We start from the raw sequence: 18,740 nt of genomic DNA on the forward strand, positions 1-18,740 counted from the left end.
CAGGCTACAAGGCAGAATTCTCAGCTTTAAGACCGCTTAGAGTCAATCAAGTTCTTCTCTGGAAGTGTTTTTGCTTAACTACCAAGCGAATGAGTGAAACTGACATGAAGTTTCCAGGGGCCATCTCACTCTAAGACGACTTCTCATGTATTCTTTCTGAACCAGTTTCCTTTATCAACAGTCTTCTATCCCTCTTTCTCTTCTCTCCGACTATGTCTCAAGTGTTTAACAGCCCAGCCAGTGCTACCCCTTGTCCCTTCCTGCCAACAGCCTGTGGCTGTACCTTCAAAGTATTCTTTTGTTTATCTGAACAGTCTCCTACATGATCCTGAAACTAAACCTGCATTTTTTATATTTCACCAAAGGACAAAAGGTAGCGCTGTGGATTTTCCTCATGTATACAAAGTGAATCCATCCACCTGTATGTAACTCATGCACATTTGTATGCTAACATTACATTTACATACTCTTGTGTGGTAAGGGAGAGAGGGAGTGGCACAGAGTATGCAAAAGAACACATCTATTTGCACAGGTTCTGAATGTGCCATCACAAATATATGGTAGTGTGAATGAAAGTGTGAATACGTATGTGTACATGTCCATTTATGCCCATAAGGACTCAACAGTGTTTACATAAGTGTGGGTGAAACAACACTATACGACGTGAAGGTGGTAATCGAGCTCACTAATTACTTCCTGAGCTGAGAGAGTTGTCAGAGAGAGGAGGAGCTGCCACAGATGGTGAGAGACCCACACTGACGCCAGGATATCCTACCTCTTCATCATTAGAGCTGAGCATGTGTGTTTGTGTGAGAATGAGTAATTGAGAGAATGATTGAGAGTGTGACCAAGATTGAGTGTTCAAATTACACTTTAAAACCACAACCACTGGATACAACCCAAGCAATGTTTATAAAATGAAAGCTAAAAGCTGCCTGCCAAATGATCAGATTTAGAAATACTTTATTAATCCCAGGGGGAAATTGCTTACATTCCATCAATCAGAAATGATTGTGTCTGTCAAAATACAACCAGTAATACTTATGGGAGCAATACAATCCATTTCTACTGGACCTACAGACCCATCTCATTTCTTCATCTGAAAAGGGGGTTGCTGGAGTCCCTCCTTCCCACCTTCCTTCTCTATTGCTTGCACAGTTCTCAAGTAAAAATGCTAGAGGCTGACTACTCACCACTGTGAAGAACCCTCAGTGCCGCTGACTTCCAGCAGGTCATAGTCATCCTCCAGCTGAAAGTCAGAGAAAACCAGGGAGATGGTGTCTCCTGGCTCAGCCAGCACAGTCCAGGTGCAGTCAGCATTGTTGTTATACTCAGCTGGGTAATTGGGAGTGGTGATCACCCCGCTCTGGCCTCGCAGTGTCCCTCCGCATCCATCATCCGCTGCAGGGAAGAAAGAGAAAGTCACAAAAGACTTAATAAGAGAAGGATGCTCACAAGATAATCACAGACACATCACAATAGAAGAGAATAGCTTCATTAAATCAGACTGTAAAAAAACAGATTGATTATGAAATAATATTATACTTTTTTTCATTTCAATGCTTAAAATAAAAAAATAAACACTTCTAATTAGATAAAATTAACATAAAGAGACTAATTATCTTTGAAAAATACCAGATGACAGTGCTGATATTCAATTATAGCATCACTTATGACATGGATACTACGATTCAGTAACCTACATAAGCCTTACATTAGTCAAAATTAGTCATGTTGCCACACACCTGTGTAAAATTTATATTTATATATGTTTTTGTTTTTTGGCCAAGGAGCCAAACTGCATATTTTCAATTTTACAAGCATGAAAATGTGCAGAGTTACAGCATATTGTTCCTTTGTCTGCAATTTTTGCCGCAGGCCAATGAGAGAGCAGTCAATAGGTTTTCAAAACTGCCCTACAGTGCTTATATAGTCAGCAGGAAACAGGGTAGGATGCATGATGCAACCTAATGCAATGTGGAGGGAAGTGATTAAATTCTGATTAATTCAGATTTGTGTAAATCAAAGCAATTCTTCTCAACTCAAGATCGCTTTAAGGAGACCATTAAATAATAAAGGACACATTTAATGTGTTGCCAAGATAATTCCCCTGGCCAGTTTCTGATATGTTCATTAAAGCTTCGAACAATACATTATGCATCACCTAAATAAATGCATGGTTTCATGAGAGTTCCTGATTTAGATAGAGTTATGATGAGCTGTGTTGACTTAACACTGGTAATTACATCAGCATAATCAAGTCATCATAACAATAAATTCATTGAGAACAGCAAATAAGACAATTTGATTCCTACCTTAAAATTTTGTTTTAATATAAATAATTATGATGTACATTCCTTTTTACTGATGTGTATTAAAACTATAAGCATAGTAATATACAATACAGTGTAAGTGAATAGAGGGGACCCATCAAAAGAAGTTTTGAACAACACTTCCACGTTGTTATTTTTATGTGGAGGTGTGTGTCTGTCTATGAATGTAACTGCATCAAGGCGGTCTGGGATTCATTATATTGGGCGGCCAGCTGTATGTTGTGTTGAGGAGGACCTCAGAAGCGTCGGGCCCCGTCTATCATCCATCCTACCTGTCACCAAGGCAACCTCCCTGGGGGAGGGCAAGGGAGTGTACGGACGAGCGGAAACCTGTGAGGTGTGAACTTCAATAGGAGGGAAACCACGACAGAAGGGCGAGAAGAAGGGAATGAAGAGGATGACAGGTGACATGCGAGGCTAGGTGAGAGAAAAGTGCTGAGGGAGAGTGGACAATGAAGAGAGAGAGAAAGAGATGGCGAGAGAGGTGACAGGTGATTGTTGCAGAGGGAGTGACAGGAAGTAGGATGCAGACAGAAAAAGGATGCTGAGGTCCATTGATATTCCACACAAGACTGTTTTTTCACACTTGAAGGGAAGTCTCCAACTCCTAAGTCTCTCCCTTCACCTTGACTCTCCCCGTCACTCACTGTGCATTTTGTGGATGCCACAGACCAATGCAAGTGCTGTACAAAATGGAGCTAAAACTGGCGATAACATCCAAAAAAACAAAAATTTGTTTAAAATGTGAGGTGTGCAGAAATGTATGCAATTTTTTCCTCAGTCAATTGTGGACGTCGGACTGCTTCCCACGGTTGAACAGTACATACTTTCAAGCTGTCACTTAGGATGTCATGGTTTTCCATAAAGTAAGCAGCTGCTTCAATTCCTTTGGCGTAGTAGCCTGGCAACCATATTGGGAAGCAGGGGTATGCAGGCTATAAAAACATACTGTTTAATAAAGCATCTATGCAGTCAATGCATGTTTCATACAGCAAACATTTACATTTACACATTTGGGAATATGTGACAAAACACAAGAGAAACCAGGTTACTAACAAGAAATGTAAACCATGCCGACACACACAAGACAAACAGTGTGTGAGTGCAGCATGCAGTGACATTTAGAACTTGTCAGTAGCAAGCCATTGTCTAGAAAGATATGCAACATCCAAAAGGGGACGTATACTGAAAGAGCAGAGAATGACAGTGAAGTCTAAGCAGACTGGGGTGAGAAAACTGAGTAACACTGATCACAAACTGTTGTCATATAATTAGGGATATAGTCATTTTAGAGTGTAGCTTAGAAAAAGATAGATGAGCATTAAGACAGGGAATATAAAACATTATCCGTGCTATCAGTGGCTATCATCTTTGGCCCGACATTGCTGGCACGTATGCACTCCAGAAAGGCGACCATGCCAAAATGTTCTGTGTAGTCCCAAAGTACAGTGCGAGATCTGCTCTTGCACATATGGGCAGGTTCTATAATTGGAGTGACATTAACAATACACTTATGCATTATGAAGGAGCACCCAGGTGTACACAATGACTTTTATGTGGCACTGAGAGACCTCAATTAATCACAGGGGGAAATTGCCAGTTTCTAAAAACTTGTTGGCATGTAATTTCTGCTGAAAGGTGGCATAATCACACCCTTGAGTGCCTGAGCAGTATTTTTTTTTTCTTCTCCCTGTCTTTGTGGGTATCGGGGAAGTGAATACAGGTGCTCATTTTTGGCAGCAGTTGTTAGCTGATTATGGAGAAAGGCTATTAATTATGCTATGTTATTAAAACTAAAATAAAGTAACATTATGTAATGCACATGTAATCATTTCCTTGTATTTGTGGAGTGCAGGCATGTGCATGTGCCTGCATGTGACTAGGTGGGTGGGGACAATGCTGGCGCAGGGTGCCCAGCCATGTGTGATCCTATGTGGGCTTCCTGACTCCCGGCCTGGATGCAGATGGCATTGTGTCTCAGTGGTTTGCACAGCAGGCACACTGACACAAAGTATTGGCCACATGAACACATACACACACACAAACAAGCAAGACAGGAAATGGATATACATGGACAATGCAAACACAAATGTCTTGAACATGTGCATCTATCACAGTTAGTAGAAGGGCAAATCTGATAAAACTATGTACAAAAACATCACTTTTGCCTACAGTGAACTATTTTCAAGAACTGTGTCATGTTGGGTCACACAGCACACACTGGCAGGTGTCGCTGCCGCAGGGGTCCTTGCTAACTCTGAGGGAAGGACAACTGGCACAAGCACCTGACTGGGAGCTAACACATGAGGTCCTGCCATGGTAAATAAGATATCAGTATAACCACAGAAAACCCTGTCAGGTCAAGCAGAGGCATGTGTAAATATATAAAAGTGTGTGTGTGGACAGGAGGATGGGTTTTATCAACTGGTGAATAAAAGCAGGTTAAGCTTAAAAGCTTAAGAGGTAGATCAATCCTAAAGGTTTACAGAAAGATAAAACTGTTTCTATTGTACACATCTCATTGTTACACTAGGATCATCTTTGTCAGTTGCTATGACAAATGGCAAATTACAAATAGCATGCAAAAATCATCAACAGATATTAGTCCAAATGATTTCAAGTCAAACTGACAGACAAATGATTTCAAGTCAAACTGACAGACACAAACAGCCTTCACATGGCTTCTACATACCTCTGCAGTAGGGAAGGGGGAAATCCCAAGCAGCAGTACCAGCTGAAGTGGCAAGGCAGGACAGGGTGGTGTGACCCTCTAACACGTAGCCCGGGCTGCAACTGTAGCGAATTTTGTCGCCAATATTGAATGTGGTGCCTTGTTGGTGGCCGTTCAGTAGCTGTCCAGGATTGCCACAAGTATAGCTAGGCAGAGCTGGGAAAGAGATGGAAAAGAACATTTAATGAAGCAAGTTGCAGTTAAGTCTGAGTCATGTGACAAAGAACCATAAAATAACAGAAAGGTACCGAAAAAGATGAAGAAAGATGTTTATATACATACCCCATAAAGTCCCTCAATGCATAACATAGTCAACAAAACAACACGACACATGTTTCTGATTAGTCGCTCAGGGTGCTATGTTGACCATTATTGCTTGTTTGTGCAACCATGTACATGCATGCAAATAGGTCAGCTTAGTATTGACAGAACCTTGTCTAATTGTGTGACATTATGTAAATCAAGTTCAGCCAATCTCTTGTCTCTGTACACTCTTGCTTCAGTTGTAAAACACACGTGACAAAAGCCTCCTTTCCCCTTGATGACACAGACTTGAACAGTTAAGCCTATAGTCCAGTGGCAACAATATTACATAGGTGGTTTGTTCTTTGTCCATTTTGTATGTTAAATCCTCAAGAGTATGAATAAAAGGGCAATGACCGAAAATTGCATACACACACGTAGTATTTCATCCAACTCAGTTCATCCAACAGTCCCAGTCACACACTCCCACACAGCAAGGGACCTGGCCAGAGCATGTGCTGGACTTTGGATGAAACTCAGTCCCTCCACAGGGACTGGGCTCATCTCCAGTAAGGACAGAATGGCTCCTACACAGCAACACAGCTCTCTGGCACCTCACACTCAATGCACGCTCACGTTGCTATCCCATCAGATGTCTCAAGCTTCATAAAGTAACACAAAGGAAAGCACTTCAAAAGGCAATCAGCTTAGGTTGCCATCTCGGCAGCGGAGCTTTTGAAAACATCAAGTCCCTCATTTAGTTAAGAAAAGGCGTTTAATTTGTTTTAAGAAAAAATATTCAGTTATGAATAAAGCTGTGACACTGATATGTCAATACGCTTTGTATTGCCTTTTTTTTTTAGAGAAAAACAGAAATGTTGTATTATTATAAAGTCATGTCACATAAAAAAACTCTACTATTGTAATCATTTAAAGCCTAAAACCCATTTTATTTGTTTTCATCTTTTTCCCTGTCTGGGCTCAGCTTGAACATCCTTACAGCAAGGTCCAACAAGGACAGATCAATCATTTTAGCCAACAGTGCATTCCGCAGAGCTTGAGCTGTGAAATTAACTGGCTGGTAAATAAATAGACTGCAAACAGTTTGTGTCCAGTCCAGCCATCACACAACAAAAATGACCTCTATGGGCTTGATTTGAAATGTGTGTGTACTCCTCACAAAGGTAACCAGGACTGTGAAGCCGTGAGAAAGAGTGATGCTATCTAACTCAGAACTGCACTCGTCGCCATGCAACACAAGTTCAATTGTGCAAAACAGTTTAAACCCAACTTTTCTTAAACCTAACCAAGGCAATTTGGTGCCTAAAATGATGACTCAACAACACCAAGTGCCAATCGTCTGATGTGGGGGGAGATATTTTTATAAGACCGAATAATAGCAAATGTCAAAAAAGTTATCAAGAACTTCAATGTTTTGCTACAAAATAAATAATAAAAGTAGTAAGTAAGTAAGTAAATAAAAGTATTAACATAATTGTCTTTTGCCATTCCTCCCATCTGCACATTCATTTCTTACTTTAAAGGTAGGGTAGGAGATTTTGAAGGCCATCATGCACATACCTCTCTGGTGCGCGCAGAGCAGGAAGAGAGCAGCCAACTATACGCGCAGGGGCACCTCGTAGGATTGGCTGATGTTTTTAGCGTTTTATAGCTAAACTATAAACTAATCGGTTGCTATCGGATTGTAAAGAGAAGTTACACTAATTTAACAAAAAGTGCATCAGAATGAAATCTCCTACCCTACCTTTAATTAAAATGTGTAAAATAGTGCCAGTGCTTATTATGGATTTTCAATCAAGAAGTCTTTTTAAGTGGTTTCAATTCGGAAATTCCACAAAAGCACTGTTGGCCAACAGTGTAGCTAATCAGTCAAATCAAATCATCATGGTCATCCACAACATTTCCCTACCTTGATAAGAGGGTCCTTAACAGTAAATTCTGCTGTGACTCACCTAAGGCAGAAGACTGCAGCTGCACCTTCTACTTCTAGCTACATCACAATCACTGATTTCACAGCAGGTGTTTTCCATCAACTGTTGAAAGCAGAACACCTGCTCACAACGCCAAGGATGCTTTAAATGACTCGGTGCTGATTTACCTTTTAAACTACCTGCTTAGAACTTGGGCGCTCTCCCTCCGGCCTAATCCGATACTCTAATGACAAACTGACTTGTCACTTTCAGGCTCCACTGTGCCATAGCCTTTATTTTAACCAACCAAGGCTACTTTATTACAGCTTCCCCTTCCATCACCACCAGATTAGCATATACGCAAGGACTCTGTCTGATTAGCATATCAACTGCAGGGACCAAGCTCTAGTGCTGTGGCATGGCCACAGGGGTCCCTACTGCCAAGCAGGTAACTGCTTCCTCCCTGTGGTTATAACCATGTAAGACTGGATCAACATAGCATGTGTGTCAGAAAAGCTTCCATTTATTGAAGGAGGTGGGGGGCGGGTCAGCTCAGACAAAATGGAAGACAAAAGGGGTAAAGTGAGGTGCAGAAACAAGAGAACTTTTTTTTCAATGAACATTTTTGACTTGTTAAAGATAAGTGTAGCTAACAACATTAACACTGGCTGTGTTCCATTTCGATGTGCCAGTGCCAGGGCCTTGATACTGTACATGCTGGCTTACTGGCATGGATTACTGGCACACCTAAATGGAACGAAGCCATCATTAATGTTATTAGTTACACCTGTGCTTTTCCTGCTATGAGAAGTCAGAATGTCTCTAAGCTTCATTTCTGGTTAGCAAGAAAAAGAACATGATGAGTACCGATTTGTAAAAAGATACGTTTTTTTTCACTAACTGTGAATTATAGCGTTAGTGCATGTGCCTGTATGGAAAACAGTGAAAAGGAGACAGAGCTGGGTGGGTGGGAGAGACAGAGAGAGAATTAAACAGGATGACTGATTTCATTGCCTTAAAAATGATTGAGGGCACAGTACTATCATAGCGAGGATAGAGATATAGGGTATGCATGCACTGTGTGTGTGTGTGTGTGCATGTATGTAATATTCTCATCATATTCTCTATTTCAGGTTATTAGTTTGGGCATTAAATTAAGTCTAATGGTGTCATCACCTCAGCAATCCCCAGAACAGAGCTATGCCCAGAGCACAGATGTGGCATATATACATTTTTTTAAACTGCCATCTATATTCTCTTCTTCCCCACATTTTTTTTTTATTAATCACATCAAGGCAGCAGCTTTACATTGTACTCATTAAGGTGCCCTACCAACCCCTGTGCTATGTTGACAGTTATTTAACAGAAGTATTTTAGTGTTAATTTTGTATTGAACTAAAACACTATGCAAAGGTAATGCCTCACTTACAACAACTTTGACTTTGATGCTTATGTATAGTGCAAAGCCTAATTCAGAAAACAAAGGCAGCAGTGTTTACTACTACCACAATCTATTTCATTTGTATCTGCAGGCTAAAACATAAATGGTAAAAGTAGTAAATTGGGAGGGAGAGTGAGTAATAGTAATAAAAACATGTAAACACAAAGGAGCTTGAGATAAATAATGTGACAAGATTTTATAAATGTTAGTGCACTGACTTCACATTAATCTTCCTAAATTCTTTCTTCCTGCACATAGTTTCCTACATCCAAATTATATTTTATAATTTTTATACAAGCTTGTAGCCTTCATTAGGAATGTTTGTGTTTTAGAGCAGCAAGCTGTGTCCCTTCCAGTAAATCTGGATTCTTTCATCACGAGGACTACTGCTGCTTCCTAGCCTCCCACATCAGCCCCTTAGGTGTTCTTCATGGCAGGTCCATAAGTCACTAGGATGGGAGACTGTGACATGGCCCGTCCCTGGGGCCCGGATGCTTTAACCACTTCTACTGCTGAAACGGCAAAGGATGTTCCTCGTCCATCAATGCAGCTCTCTCCATAGCACACAGTGGCCAGCAGCAGAAGCTCATAGATATGTCAAAGTGCCTACAAACCATGTGCTGACACACACACTCGCACAGTGAGAGCATCTATCACATCCTCCGCTCCTTACATCATCTGCTTGCATTCTTTTATTCCTTCCTGTTCCTCCTCATCCCCTCTCATCTCTACTGACTAGGGCAAAGGACACTGAAGAAGAAGCTGCTGGGAAGCTCATCTCCTGTGCAATGAACTTTGATCCCAATAAGACCTCTCTCTTTCTCAGAAAAATAGAATTGCTATATACATGCACATGGCAAAAACAAGAAAATTTAACAAATCTTCTATTGCAAAATAAAGAGATCATGGATGTGTAGCACTGTAGTGGGAAGCTTTATAGGGAATGATGAAGTGAACATTTTGGCAGTTACAGCTGTGCATCCTTTGGGTTGTTATGTATAGATTCATTGACCATTTGAAATTAAATAAACACAAAATGTGCAAATAGTGCACACTATACTGAGCTTCAGGGAGAGGCAAGATAAGAAAAAAGACAGGAGGAGGGATGCATGAGCCATAGAATCAAACATGCAGAAAGACAACAGCTGGAAAGAGACAGAGCCTGGCTCAATGTAGTTGATGCAACATCACTCTGTCTGCCATGTGTCAAACAGGAAAAGATGATGCTTGATTGACAGAAAAACACAGCAAGAAATGTAGTTTCACAGGTCTTGGAAGGTAGATGCGCAGAATGAATATATGCATAGCAAGGAATTTGCTTCTTTCAAACCTGATTTGATTCACAGGACTTCCTCACAAGAAGCGGTTTTCTCTTTCAATGTGTTGAAGTCCCATCTTTGTTTACAAAGACAAAGCAATAAAAGGGCAAAGAATGGAATTGTGTGGGATAGTTACTGACTCATATTTTCAATTAAGAGTGAGTTAACTATAGAGAGAGAAAAAGCAAGAGACAGATGGTGAGAAATAAACAGTTGCAGTGATGTTGCACTGTCATCAATATTAAGAGGTTACATTATGCAGTACCTGGCTCTACATTAGCTTCCAGCAAAAGAAAGCAGGACACAATGACAATTCAGTAACTCACATTTTAGTGTGAGATGGCAGACATTACCAATTTCAACTCAGTCCTCTAAAGAAAGATTTTTTAGTTCTCTGCAGCTATTGTTTCACCCAGTGTTGTATTCATCTCAGTATATCTAACCTCACTCTTTCCATCTTTTCTACCAAATTCTTCCCTCTTTCCATTTCCTGTGCCTCTCTCGCTCCCTCCTCTACATCTCCCTGCTATGCATTTGGAAGTGACATTGCAAGATCGATCCCAACACACAGGTGCATTAGCTCAATAAGCAGTTTCTGCTTTGTCAAGCAGCAATTCAATCAATGCCTCCTGTTCCCTACACATGGGCTGGACAAAAGCTGGCAACTCCCATCACTTCTGGTTAAAGAGGCTGAGGAATGCAGAAATGAACTCTGCTTTTTTTTTTCCATTGAGAGCTCAGTAGTTTCTGTCATCATTTTCAGGGCATAGCTGTTTGAACATATTCAGGATATGTCACAGAATTAAAAAGAAAAAAGTCCGCACTTTACTTGTGGTAGGATCTTTGTTAGTAACTGCATCAACACTGCATGTACTAATCCTATATTTAAATAATCCAAGACTCATGTACCGAACGGTTCAGATTTTTTGGGGGGACCGTCCCATGCCTAATAAGGATAAGGGCTGTATAGCACAAATTTCAACTATAAAATCCAGAACTCCAATACCTGGAATAATCATCCACAGCATGCCATGCATTAAATTTGACTTGACATAGTTCTTCCAGTAGAACTACTTGCAGCAAACCTTATGGTGAACTCGATTTAGTACAGTGGAAACAACCAATCATCAGCAGGCCAGATACAGATAGAGGAAAACCAAATGTTGGTCGGTGTAATCACTATTACATATGGCCACCTCAGTGGGCACTGTGCAGGTAACAGAGTGTTGAGAATAAGGATTAGAACCACAATCAAACACACACAGACAAAAATGAACTCCAGATATCTTCCTTTCCCATGCATACAACAGCAGGAGCAGTAAAAAAGGCCGGTTGCCATGTGGGAGGCGCTGAGGTGTGAAGGAGAGCTCATACAGAATTGATGGCTGCCGACAATGTCTGCAAAACGGAATAATGTGCCATTCAGTAGCCATTCACTATATATGAGACTAAACTAAGAGGGATCAGGGAGCATGAGAGACTTCAAGGAAAGCCAGAAGACAGATGAGAGACAGGCCTAGGGGAGATGGGAGGGGAGATCACTACATCTGTGTACAGCCTTGACTCTGTCTGGATTGAAGCATCTAAATCCCCCTGGCTTTTCAGGCTTATCTCTCATCTGACATTAGTCTTTCAAACAAACAAACAAAAAAATAAATAAATCACAAATATCCTGTGGTCACAATTGCCAGTTCAAGTACAAACACAAAATCAGGTAAAATCAAGATTACTTGTAAAACATATCTATGGTTAACAGAGGAACACAAAATTGATTATTGGGGCTTTTAACCTTAGAACCACTTGCACAAAGCAAGCTATAGTAACACCAACTAAAGCAGTAAAGATTCTTGCCACAAACATGTTAATGCTCACCTGCCATGGCTGGGAGGAGAAACAAACATGTATTACTGTGAATGAACAAAGATCGCAAGAAATCTGACTGACAGTGATTGGCTGTTAGTAACAAAACTTTTGATATATTGTCAAGTCTATAAAAAGGAAAACATAAAACAAAAAGAAAGATACGTCATCTTCTTCTATATGAGAACAACCACTGCAAAAGGTAATTAAAAATTTCACTATACAACGGAAATCAGTGCATAGGTAATTTTGAAAATCCCTTGTATTTTATGAAGTTCATCCATTACTTAAGATAATGTTAAGATATTGCATATTTGAATATATTTAAAGAATAAAGGGAAAAAAATGTCACTGTCATTATGGGCTAGGCAGACAGAAAATGTCCTGTCTTTTGTTTTCTATGCATTTTCCTTGTTTGCCCCCCCCCCCCCCCCCCCCCCCCCCCCCCCACCCCCACAAGCAGGCTGGCCCAGGCAGTTAAGGCCCACCAGAGAGGACAGTGTGGATAGGGAAAATGTTGATGTGTAAACATGCAGGTTTGTGGGAAATATAAAACAAATGCATTCATTTTCTTAGAATGCAGTAATTAGGAATCCTTCAACTTAAGTAATGCTCATTTGTATCCAGGTTCTTGTATTTACAGTCATGTCATACATCATGTGGCAAAGAGGTAAAGACTTAGTTTAAAATATTTACATACAGATGCTGCAAAAACACATCAAATAACATCAGTCGTCGACAGGTCAACAGGTCAAATGTTGTCTTCAAACCAGCATCCCATTAACCATCTTTTTTGATTTATTTACTTGTCCACCGCTTGATGGGGCAGAGGTGATGTGGAAAGTCTAATCAATACTTGTATTAAAAAATTTGCTTTTTCTTTGAATCTCACAGCACTTCACACTCAAGCAATTAAAAGCATCTCTTTGATCTAGACCCACTGGTTTTGGCATCAAAGGCAGATCTACTGATAACAACACATTTCTTTAATCATTATTATTGACACTTGACAATTTCCTGTTACTTTAGCCTGAAAAGTAGCTGAGAGACAAAACGATGCATGCATACATGTTTCTGATAAATTAGCAAAAGACAATATTAGTTCCACACTAGGGACGTAAACAATTAATCGACTATTAATTGTCGATAAGACTCAAATAAACTAAATTAACTGTCGGTTAATTGCCCCAGCAGTATTTCTTTTCTGATGATGTTTCGCCCCTTCCCTGAGTGGCTGCCTCAGTTCTGCTCATTCATTACTTCACTTCTGAATTATGGGCCATTTTACTGCAAATTTGTATTGACTCATTGCTCAATGTAGTTTCAAACTTCTCAATCTGGGGGAAATACAGGTGGCTGCTCTGTCTTAGGAGAGCAACAATGCCACCAAGGTCTAACATCTATTTTACTGCTTGGGCCTTAATGAACAGAGTTATTGATCACAGCACTGTGGCAACAACAGAAATGCAGAAATGAATGTGAATCATGCAGCTAGCTACCACTTTGTAACCACAACCACCACTGTAGACTCTAAACATAAGATTTTTGTTGCTGATTTGCATAAAGTAATCAATTATGATGATTAATTGAATTTTACAGGTAATTAGTTACAATTATTTACAAATGTCACAGGGGGAAAAGTGTACAAGCTGCTGATATATGAACAATATGAAATCAGACAAGGTAAAGCTGCACTGGCTCAAACCGCTACAATTCTTCATGCCTGTATGCAAAGCATTGCAAAATATAAGTATTTAATAGACTATAAGCTTTGGTTGCCATTGTATAATAAAAAGAGGCACATAATAAACTAACAAATAATCACAGGCTGTTAAAAACTAAGAACCAATGTGGGGATTTAGACTAGATTTCAATAGACAGTCTTACTTACTCACTAAGTGGTCTAGCTAAATCACCTGTTGCATGTCTAAAGCACCCTCATCTAAGGGCCCGGCAATCTTATTCTAGTAAAGCGCAATTAGATCCTTTGCTATAAGATATACTTGGCCATTTATTGAAATGTAGTTATAACAGATGAGTCAATTATGAAATCCATTTAATTGCTGTGTTGTGGTGCATCACTTGTGCTCTACTACATTATAAAGTTCCTATTATTATCACAATATGGTAACCCAACAGAAAACCCTTCTCCCCCAACCCCCCACCCCCATTTGCTTGATGGCCTATGGTGGGGTACATTCTGCAGTGCATGTTTGCTTCAGCCTGCATACTTGAAATGTAGATGTCTCAATTAACAATCTAACATCTACTGTAATTATTGTAGATATACTGTATTTGTCTATGCCATTGTTTTACCACTTTCCAGCATCTCTGCCCTTAACTCACACAAAAGATGCCAATTTTACTTCGCCAACCTTAAAAAGGCAACCCCCCCCTTCGACACAACACCTTGCCTTGTTCCTAGTCTTTGCCTCATTACACTGAATAGCAACTTTGAATTAAAGGCTCAAATAGAGCACATAGCAATGCCAAATGATGGGTAAGAGAAGATCACAAAACAAACAGGTGTGCCATCACTTTACGCTTCAGTGATGGCGCATTTGCACTCTGAGCCCAAGCAAGAACATGACAGGCACACATAGAGGCAGTGAGACAGGCTCAGAAAGGGACAAATCAACACAAGGATAAACACAAATCAGCAAAAGACCAGTTTCTATGTGACTTCTAGAGATATTTGTCTATTTCCAAGCAGTCTGAAGGAAGGTTTATTTCTCCATGACACCTCTCTGGTGTCTCTCTTCTCTCCAGTAAATCAACCCAGGCTGTTTCTGTGCTGTCGGCGTTAAAACAGTGGAAATGCAACCGAGTACGGCAAACATTGATTCTCTATAAGTGAAGAACTAGAACAAACACAGCTGACCCATGTGATTGTGTAGAAGGAATGATATTATGGCATCATTGAGTGTGTGTGTATTCTTGTGTGTATCTGTTTACATTTTCTTCACGCTGATGTGTCTGTGTGTGCTTTGTAAAGATCCAGCACTGAGATTTATCACAGTATAGACTGAATTATTCACAATCCAATACAGAACAATCAGCAATCCTATATCTAATCAGTAACTATGACTTTCAACATATAGTGTGTGTGTATATTACCAGCTAGAGCAATTCAATTAAATTCACACACTGACAAATTTAACAATGGAATTAAAAAAAATCCATACTAACACTCAGTCACAGGAGCCTTAACTACAGTCACAACTTTTCAGAACAAATGTGGTAGACCTTAAATTTGACCTTTAACGTTTAGGTGGCTAACAAGTGAATACTCAACTGCCGATAAAGTCTGAGAAGGATGAGTGGAGAGAATTGGCAACGGCTGATCGATAAATCTGGCCTGATGAATGGCTGCACATTAGAGCAGCCTAGTAAACGGAGAAATGATTAAACACAGCAGCCAAGAACGAGCCGCTTGGTTGATATCAATTAAAGCAATGAGAGAGAATGCACCACTTACTGTTCATAACCATCACTGGGTATTTCATCATGGATGGTAACATGCATACAAGGCAATCTTAATGATGTATTAGATTTTACAGCTGCTTAATGATAAATATGGGTGACCTATACTGGAGGCTTCAGTAAAAACACTGTACACTGTTAAAAAGTTCAATTCCAATTAAAGTAACTAGGAAAAAAACAATTGAGAGGAAGCAGAGAAGACTGCATCAAATATCTGACACAAGTGACCGGATGATTATATTGTCTTTCTTACTACGTAACAGCTTTCACCTTAGGGTTAAAGCAATATTTTTCTGAATCAATAACCTGTCATACTAATTTACTTTTGGGAGTAAGTGAGTTAAAAAGCCAGTCAACACCTTCAAAAATAAATAAATAAATAAATAGATGAGAAGTCTGATAAGGTGTTGCCTAGAAATCCTTGCGCATCTCACTTGCCAACACAACTCCACTGTCTCTGTCTCTGTCACACAGCGCTAACACTGACACCCCAGTATGCAATCAATACCTTCTTTAAGGTTTTATACTCTCTCCCTTCCACATGTAAACATGACAATCCTATCACATCCATGTCCTGTCCATGTCTTCCTGCCAGCCTGGCCTTTCAATTACCTAAACATAACTGGACACTAATTCACTCCAACTCCTAAGCTTTTTCAGCCATATTGCTTACACCTTGCACATACTCTTACATCGACAACTGGCAGTGAAAGAGACAAATGTCAATTAGAAGAACCAGAAAATAGTGCCTAATTCACAGTGCTTTCCATGAGGCACTACAATAATTTCTTGTTTGTGCTGCCTTGGTTTTGTGAAAAAAACAACAGAAAAAAACAAAAAACCCCAACTACAAAAGGAGATTCGTCATCTTAGCATCAAATTCAGATACTTGAACATATTGTACACACTCACTCGGACGAATATTCAGAAGCACGTCTCTGCCTCATCCCATCTCAGAAACAATGACACTCTAATCCGAGGACAATACAGGCACTAATCCACACAAAACAGGGATTGTGTGGAGAGACAAACGTGGAAGCGAAGGAGAAAAAGAGCTAGCACGCTAACAACCAAAAGAGGCTAATCCTGATGAGAGATAGAGGCTGGGATAGAAGGATAAGAATTACAGGGATGGAAAGATAGAGGGGCAAGAGGGAGACGGAAAGAATGAAATGGAAAGAAAAAAAACAAGCTCAGACACTAGACCACAGAGGCTTTGATTTTGAAAATGTAAACCTTGCAGTAATGCAAAATAAAAGTTCATAAAATTATCCAATGCCAAAACAGTATGTTTTTGATTTTAAATATGTGACTGAAAAGGGACTCACAAAACATGCCTTGAAAACAAATACTAGTAATGGTCCAACGGGAAACACACCCTACTCTTTTGGGTAGCCAATCAAGCAAGCACATGATTTATATGGTACTGGATGAATTTTGAAAAAGGGGCACAGTTTCTAAAGGTGAACTATCACCCTTACTTACAGCAAGTTGGCTGACGGGGGTTATCTCTGGCTGGAATTAATTACATCAAAGTCTAGAATCCAGAGGGCTGAGCAGATGACATTTACAAGAGGCCAACCGAGGCGCTTAATTACACACTTTCATAAAGTGGCAGAATTAGTGTGCCAGACTGGTAGCACATAAACAGTGGAATAACAACACTGGCAACCTTTTGGAGAAGTCAAACAAAACGAGTAACAGGAATGAAGTGTTTTGGGTGACATTTTATGCATTGGTATGTCAGAGGAGAAGTTCATTTCAGGTTCCCTGGACTTTTTAGGGGGGAGATGAGCTCACAGACTAAAAAATGCATGGATGTGGAGAAGGTTCAGTGTTGTGCATGAGTAACGTGGCAGCTAATGTGCCATGTGGTGTTCCTTGTGTTCCTCTTACCGTTTTTTTTGCAATGACACATCCACAGCAGGGTGAAGCAAGATGAATCACTCATACCTTCAGCCATTATCTCAAAGGTATGCATCATCATTGTCTCTTATGCTTCATTCATTGTATTTGGTTTACTCAGACTCTCTTCTTTGCCCTACCCCAGCCTTGCTCTACATCTCCCCCTTTTTCTTTGTTGGGAGGCAGAGAGGGTAGGCCCTGTCAATGTTGGAGAAGGCCATTCACAGACACCCTAAATAAAGTCATGCAAGAAAAATCTCGGCTCTTCCTGACTGCACTTATTGTACATATGAGCAGTAGAGAAATCCACACACAACTCTGCTCACTGCTGCCTCACATATAAACACATACACAACTGCCAACACATCCCGCCCACTGCTCTAGTGTTATTTAGACTGTCACTTTGTGCCAGTGTCACACTGCTCACACCTCAGTTTCATCCCCACAGTGGGACAGGCTTCCTCTGCTCACATTCACCAACATGTGTTGAGCTCGTCAAAGAGTTGCATTCTCATAAAAGAACAATGTACAAATGTACAGGTAGAAAAACAGAGACTGCTTGCTCCAGGCACTCAGTCGGAAGGTCTACATGTTTTTCTCCAACTTCCAGCAATTGCTGTTTTTGCATTGTGCTATTCAGAGTTCTTGTCACATTGTTATCACATCATTTTATCTGAATACAGTAAATATTGTAAAGTACAATTGCAGTGAAACTTCTATTTTTTACATCCACCCATCCATCTTCTGAACCCACTTTGTCCTGTAGTGTGGGGTCACAGGGGGCTGGAGCCAATCCCAGCTATCTACAGGCAAGCGACCGGGTACACCCTGAACAGGTTGCCAGTCCATTGTAGGGCAACATTATTTACCTTTGATAATTGTTTGTTTGTGTGTTTTCCAAATATGAAAAATTTAACTGACAACTTATAAACACTAAAGGTATAGCACCCAGGCAACCCCGGAACACCCAGGAACTGGTGCTACAGGGTGACATATGCATAAACTATGCATACATACTCTGAGACAGTGCAAACAAGCTCTCCCAAAGCCACAGGTTCACAGGAAAAGATGACCTTTCTGTGCATGCTCGACTGCACAGTGAATGCTATGTTTGAATATGGACCCTTTTGTCGACTTTTGTGAACGGGTGTGCCTGTAGAGGTTCTTTGTACACATGAGTTTAAGCGTCTGAGTGTAACTATTATGTGAGTGTTGTTTTTCACCCCTTATCTGGAGAGCAAAACAACAACGTGTCCTGACTGCAGACTAGACCCTGTCTTGACGCCCATTCACCCAGAAAACAAATAGAGGGCAAAAAGGAATGAGGGTAGGGACCCAAAAATAGTGTGTCTTGCGGTGCTCTGAAGGGCAGATGTGTCTGGCAATGACTTGCCAATGGGAACTGTCAAGAGCTCTCTTAGCTCATGTCAGTTGTACAAAAAGAGAATAAAGAAAATATGAAAAATAATCCAAAAATGGCACAGATGTGGGATT

At 40.3% G+C, this 18,740-nt stretch overlaps 1 protein-coding gene across 1 annotated transcript in view; it reads right to left on the reverse strand.

Annotated features, from left to right (window-relative positions):
- The window catches only part of csmd2 (CUB and Sushi multiple domains 2), a 189,896-nt gene that overhangs the window by 130,924 nt on the left and 40,232 nt on the right, over positions 1–18,740 (reverse strand). Inside the window, exons 4-5 of the mRNA XM_028432810.1 lie at positions 5,026–5,220; positions 1,194–1,401 (exon numbers count right to left, since the gene is read on the reverse strand). Coding sequence (XP_028288611.1) covers positions 1,194–1,401; positions 5,026–5,220 — 403 coding nt within the window. The remainder of the gene's footprint in view (positions 1–1,193; positions 1,402–5,025; positions 5,221–18,740) is intronic.

This window comes from Parambassis ranga, chromosome 2 (genome assembly GCF_900634625.1).
Source record: "Parambassis ranga chromosome 2, fParRan2.1, whole genome shotgun sequence".
Taxonomy (NCBI): domain Eukaryota; kingdom Metazoa; phylum Chordata; class Actinopteri; family Ambassidae; genus Parambassis; species Parambassis ranga.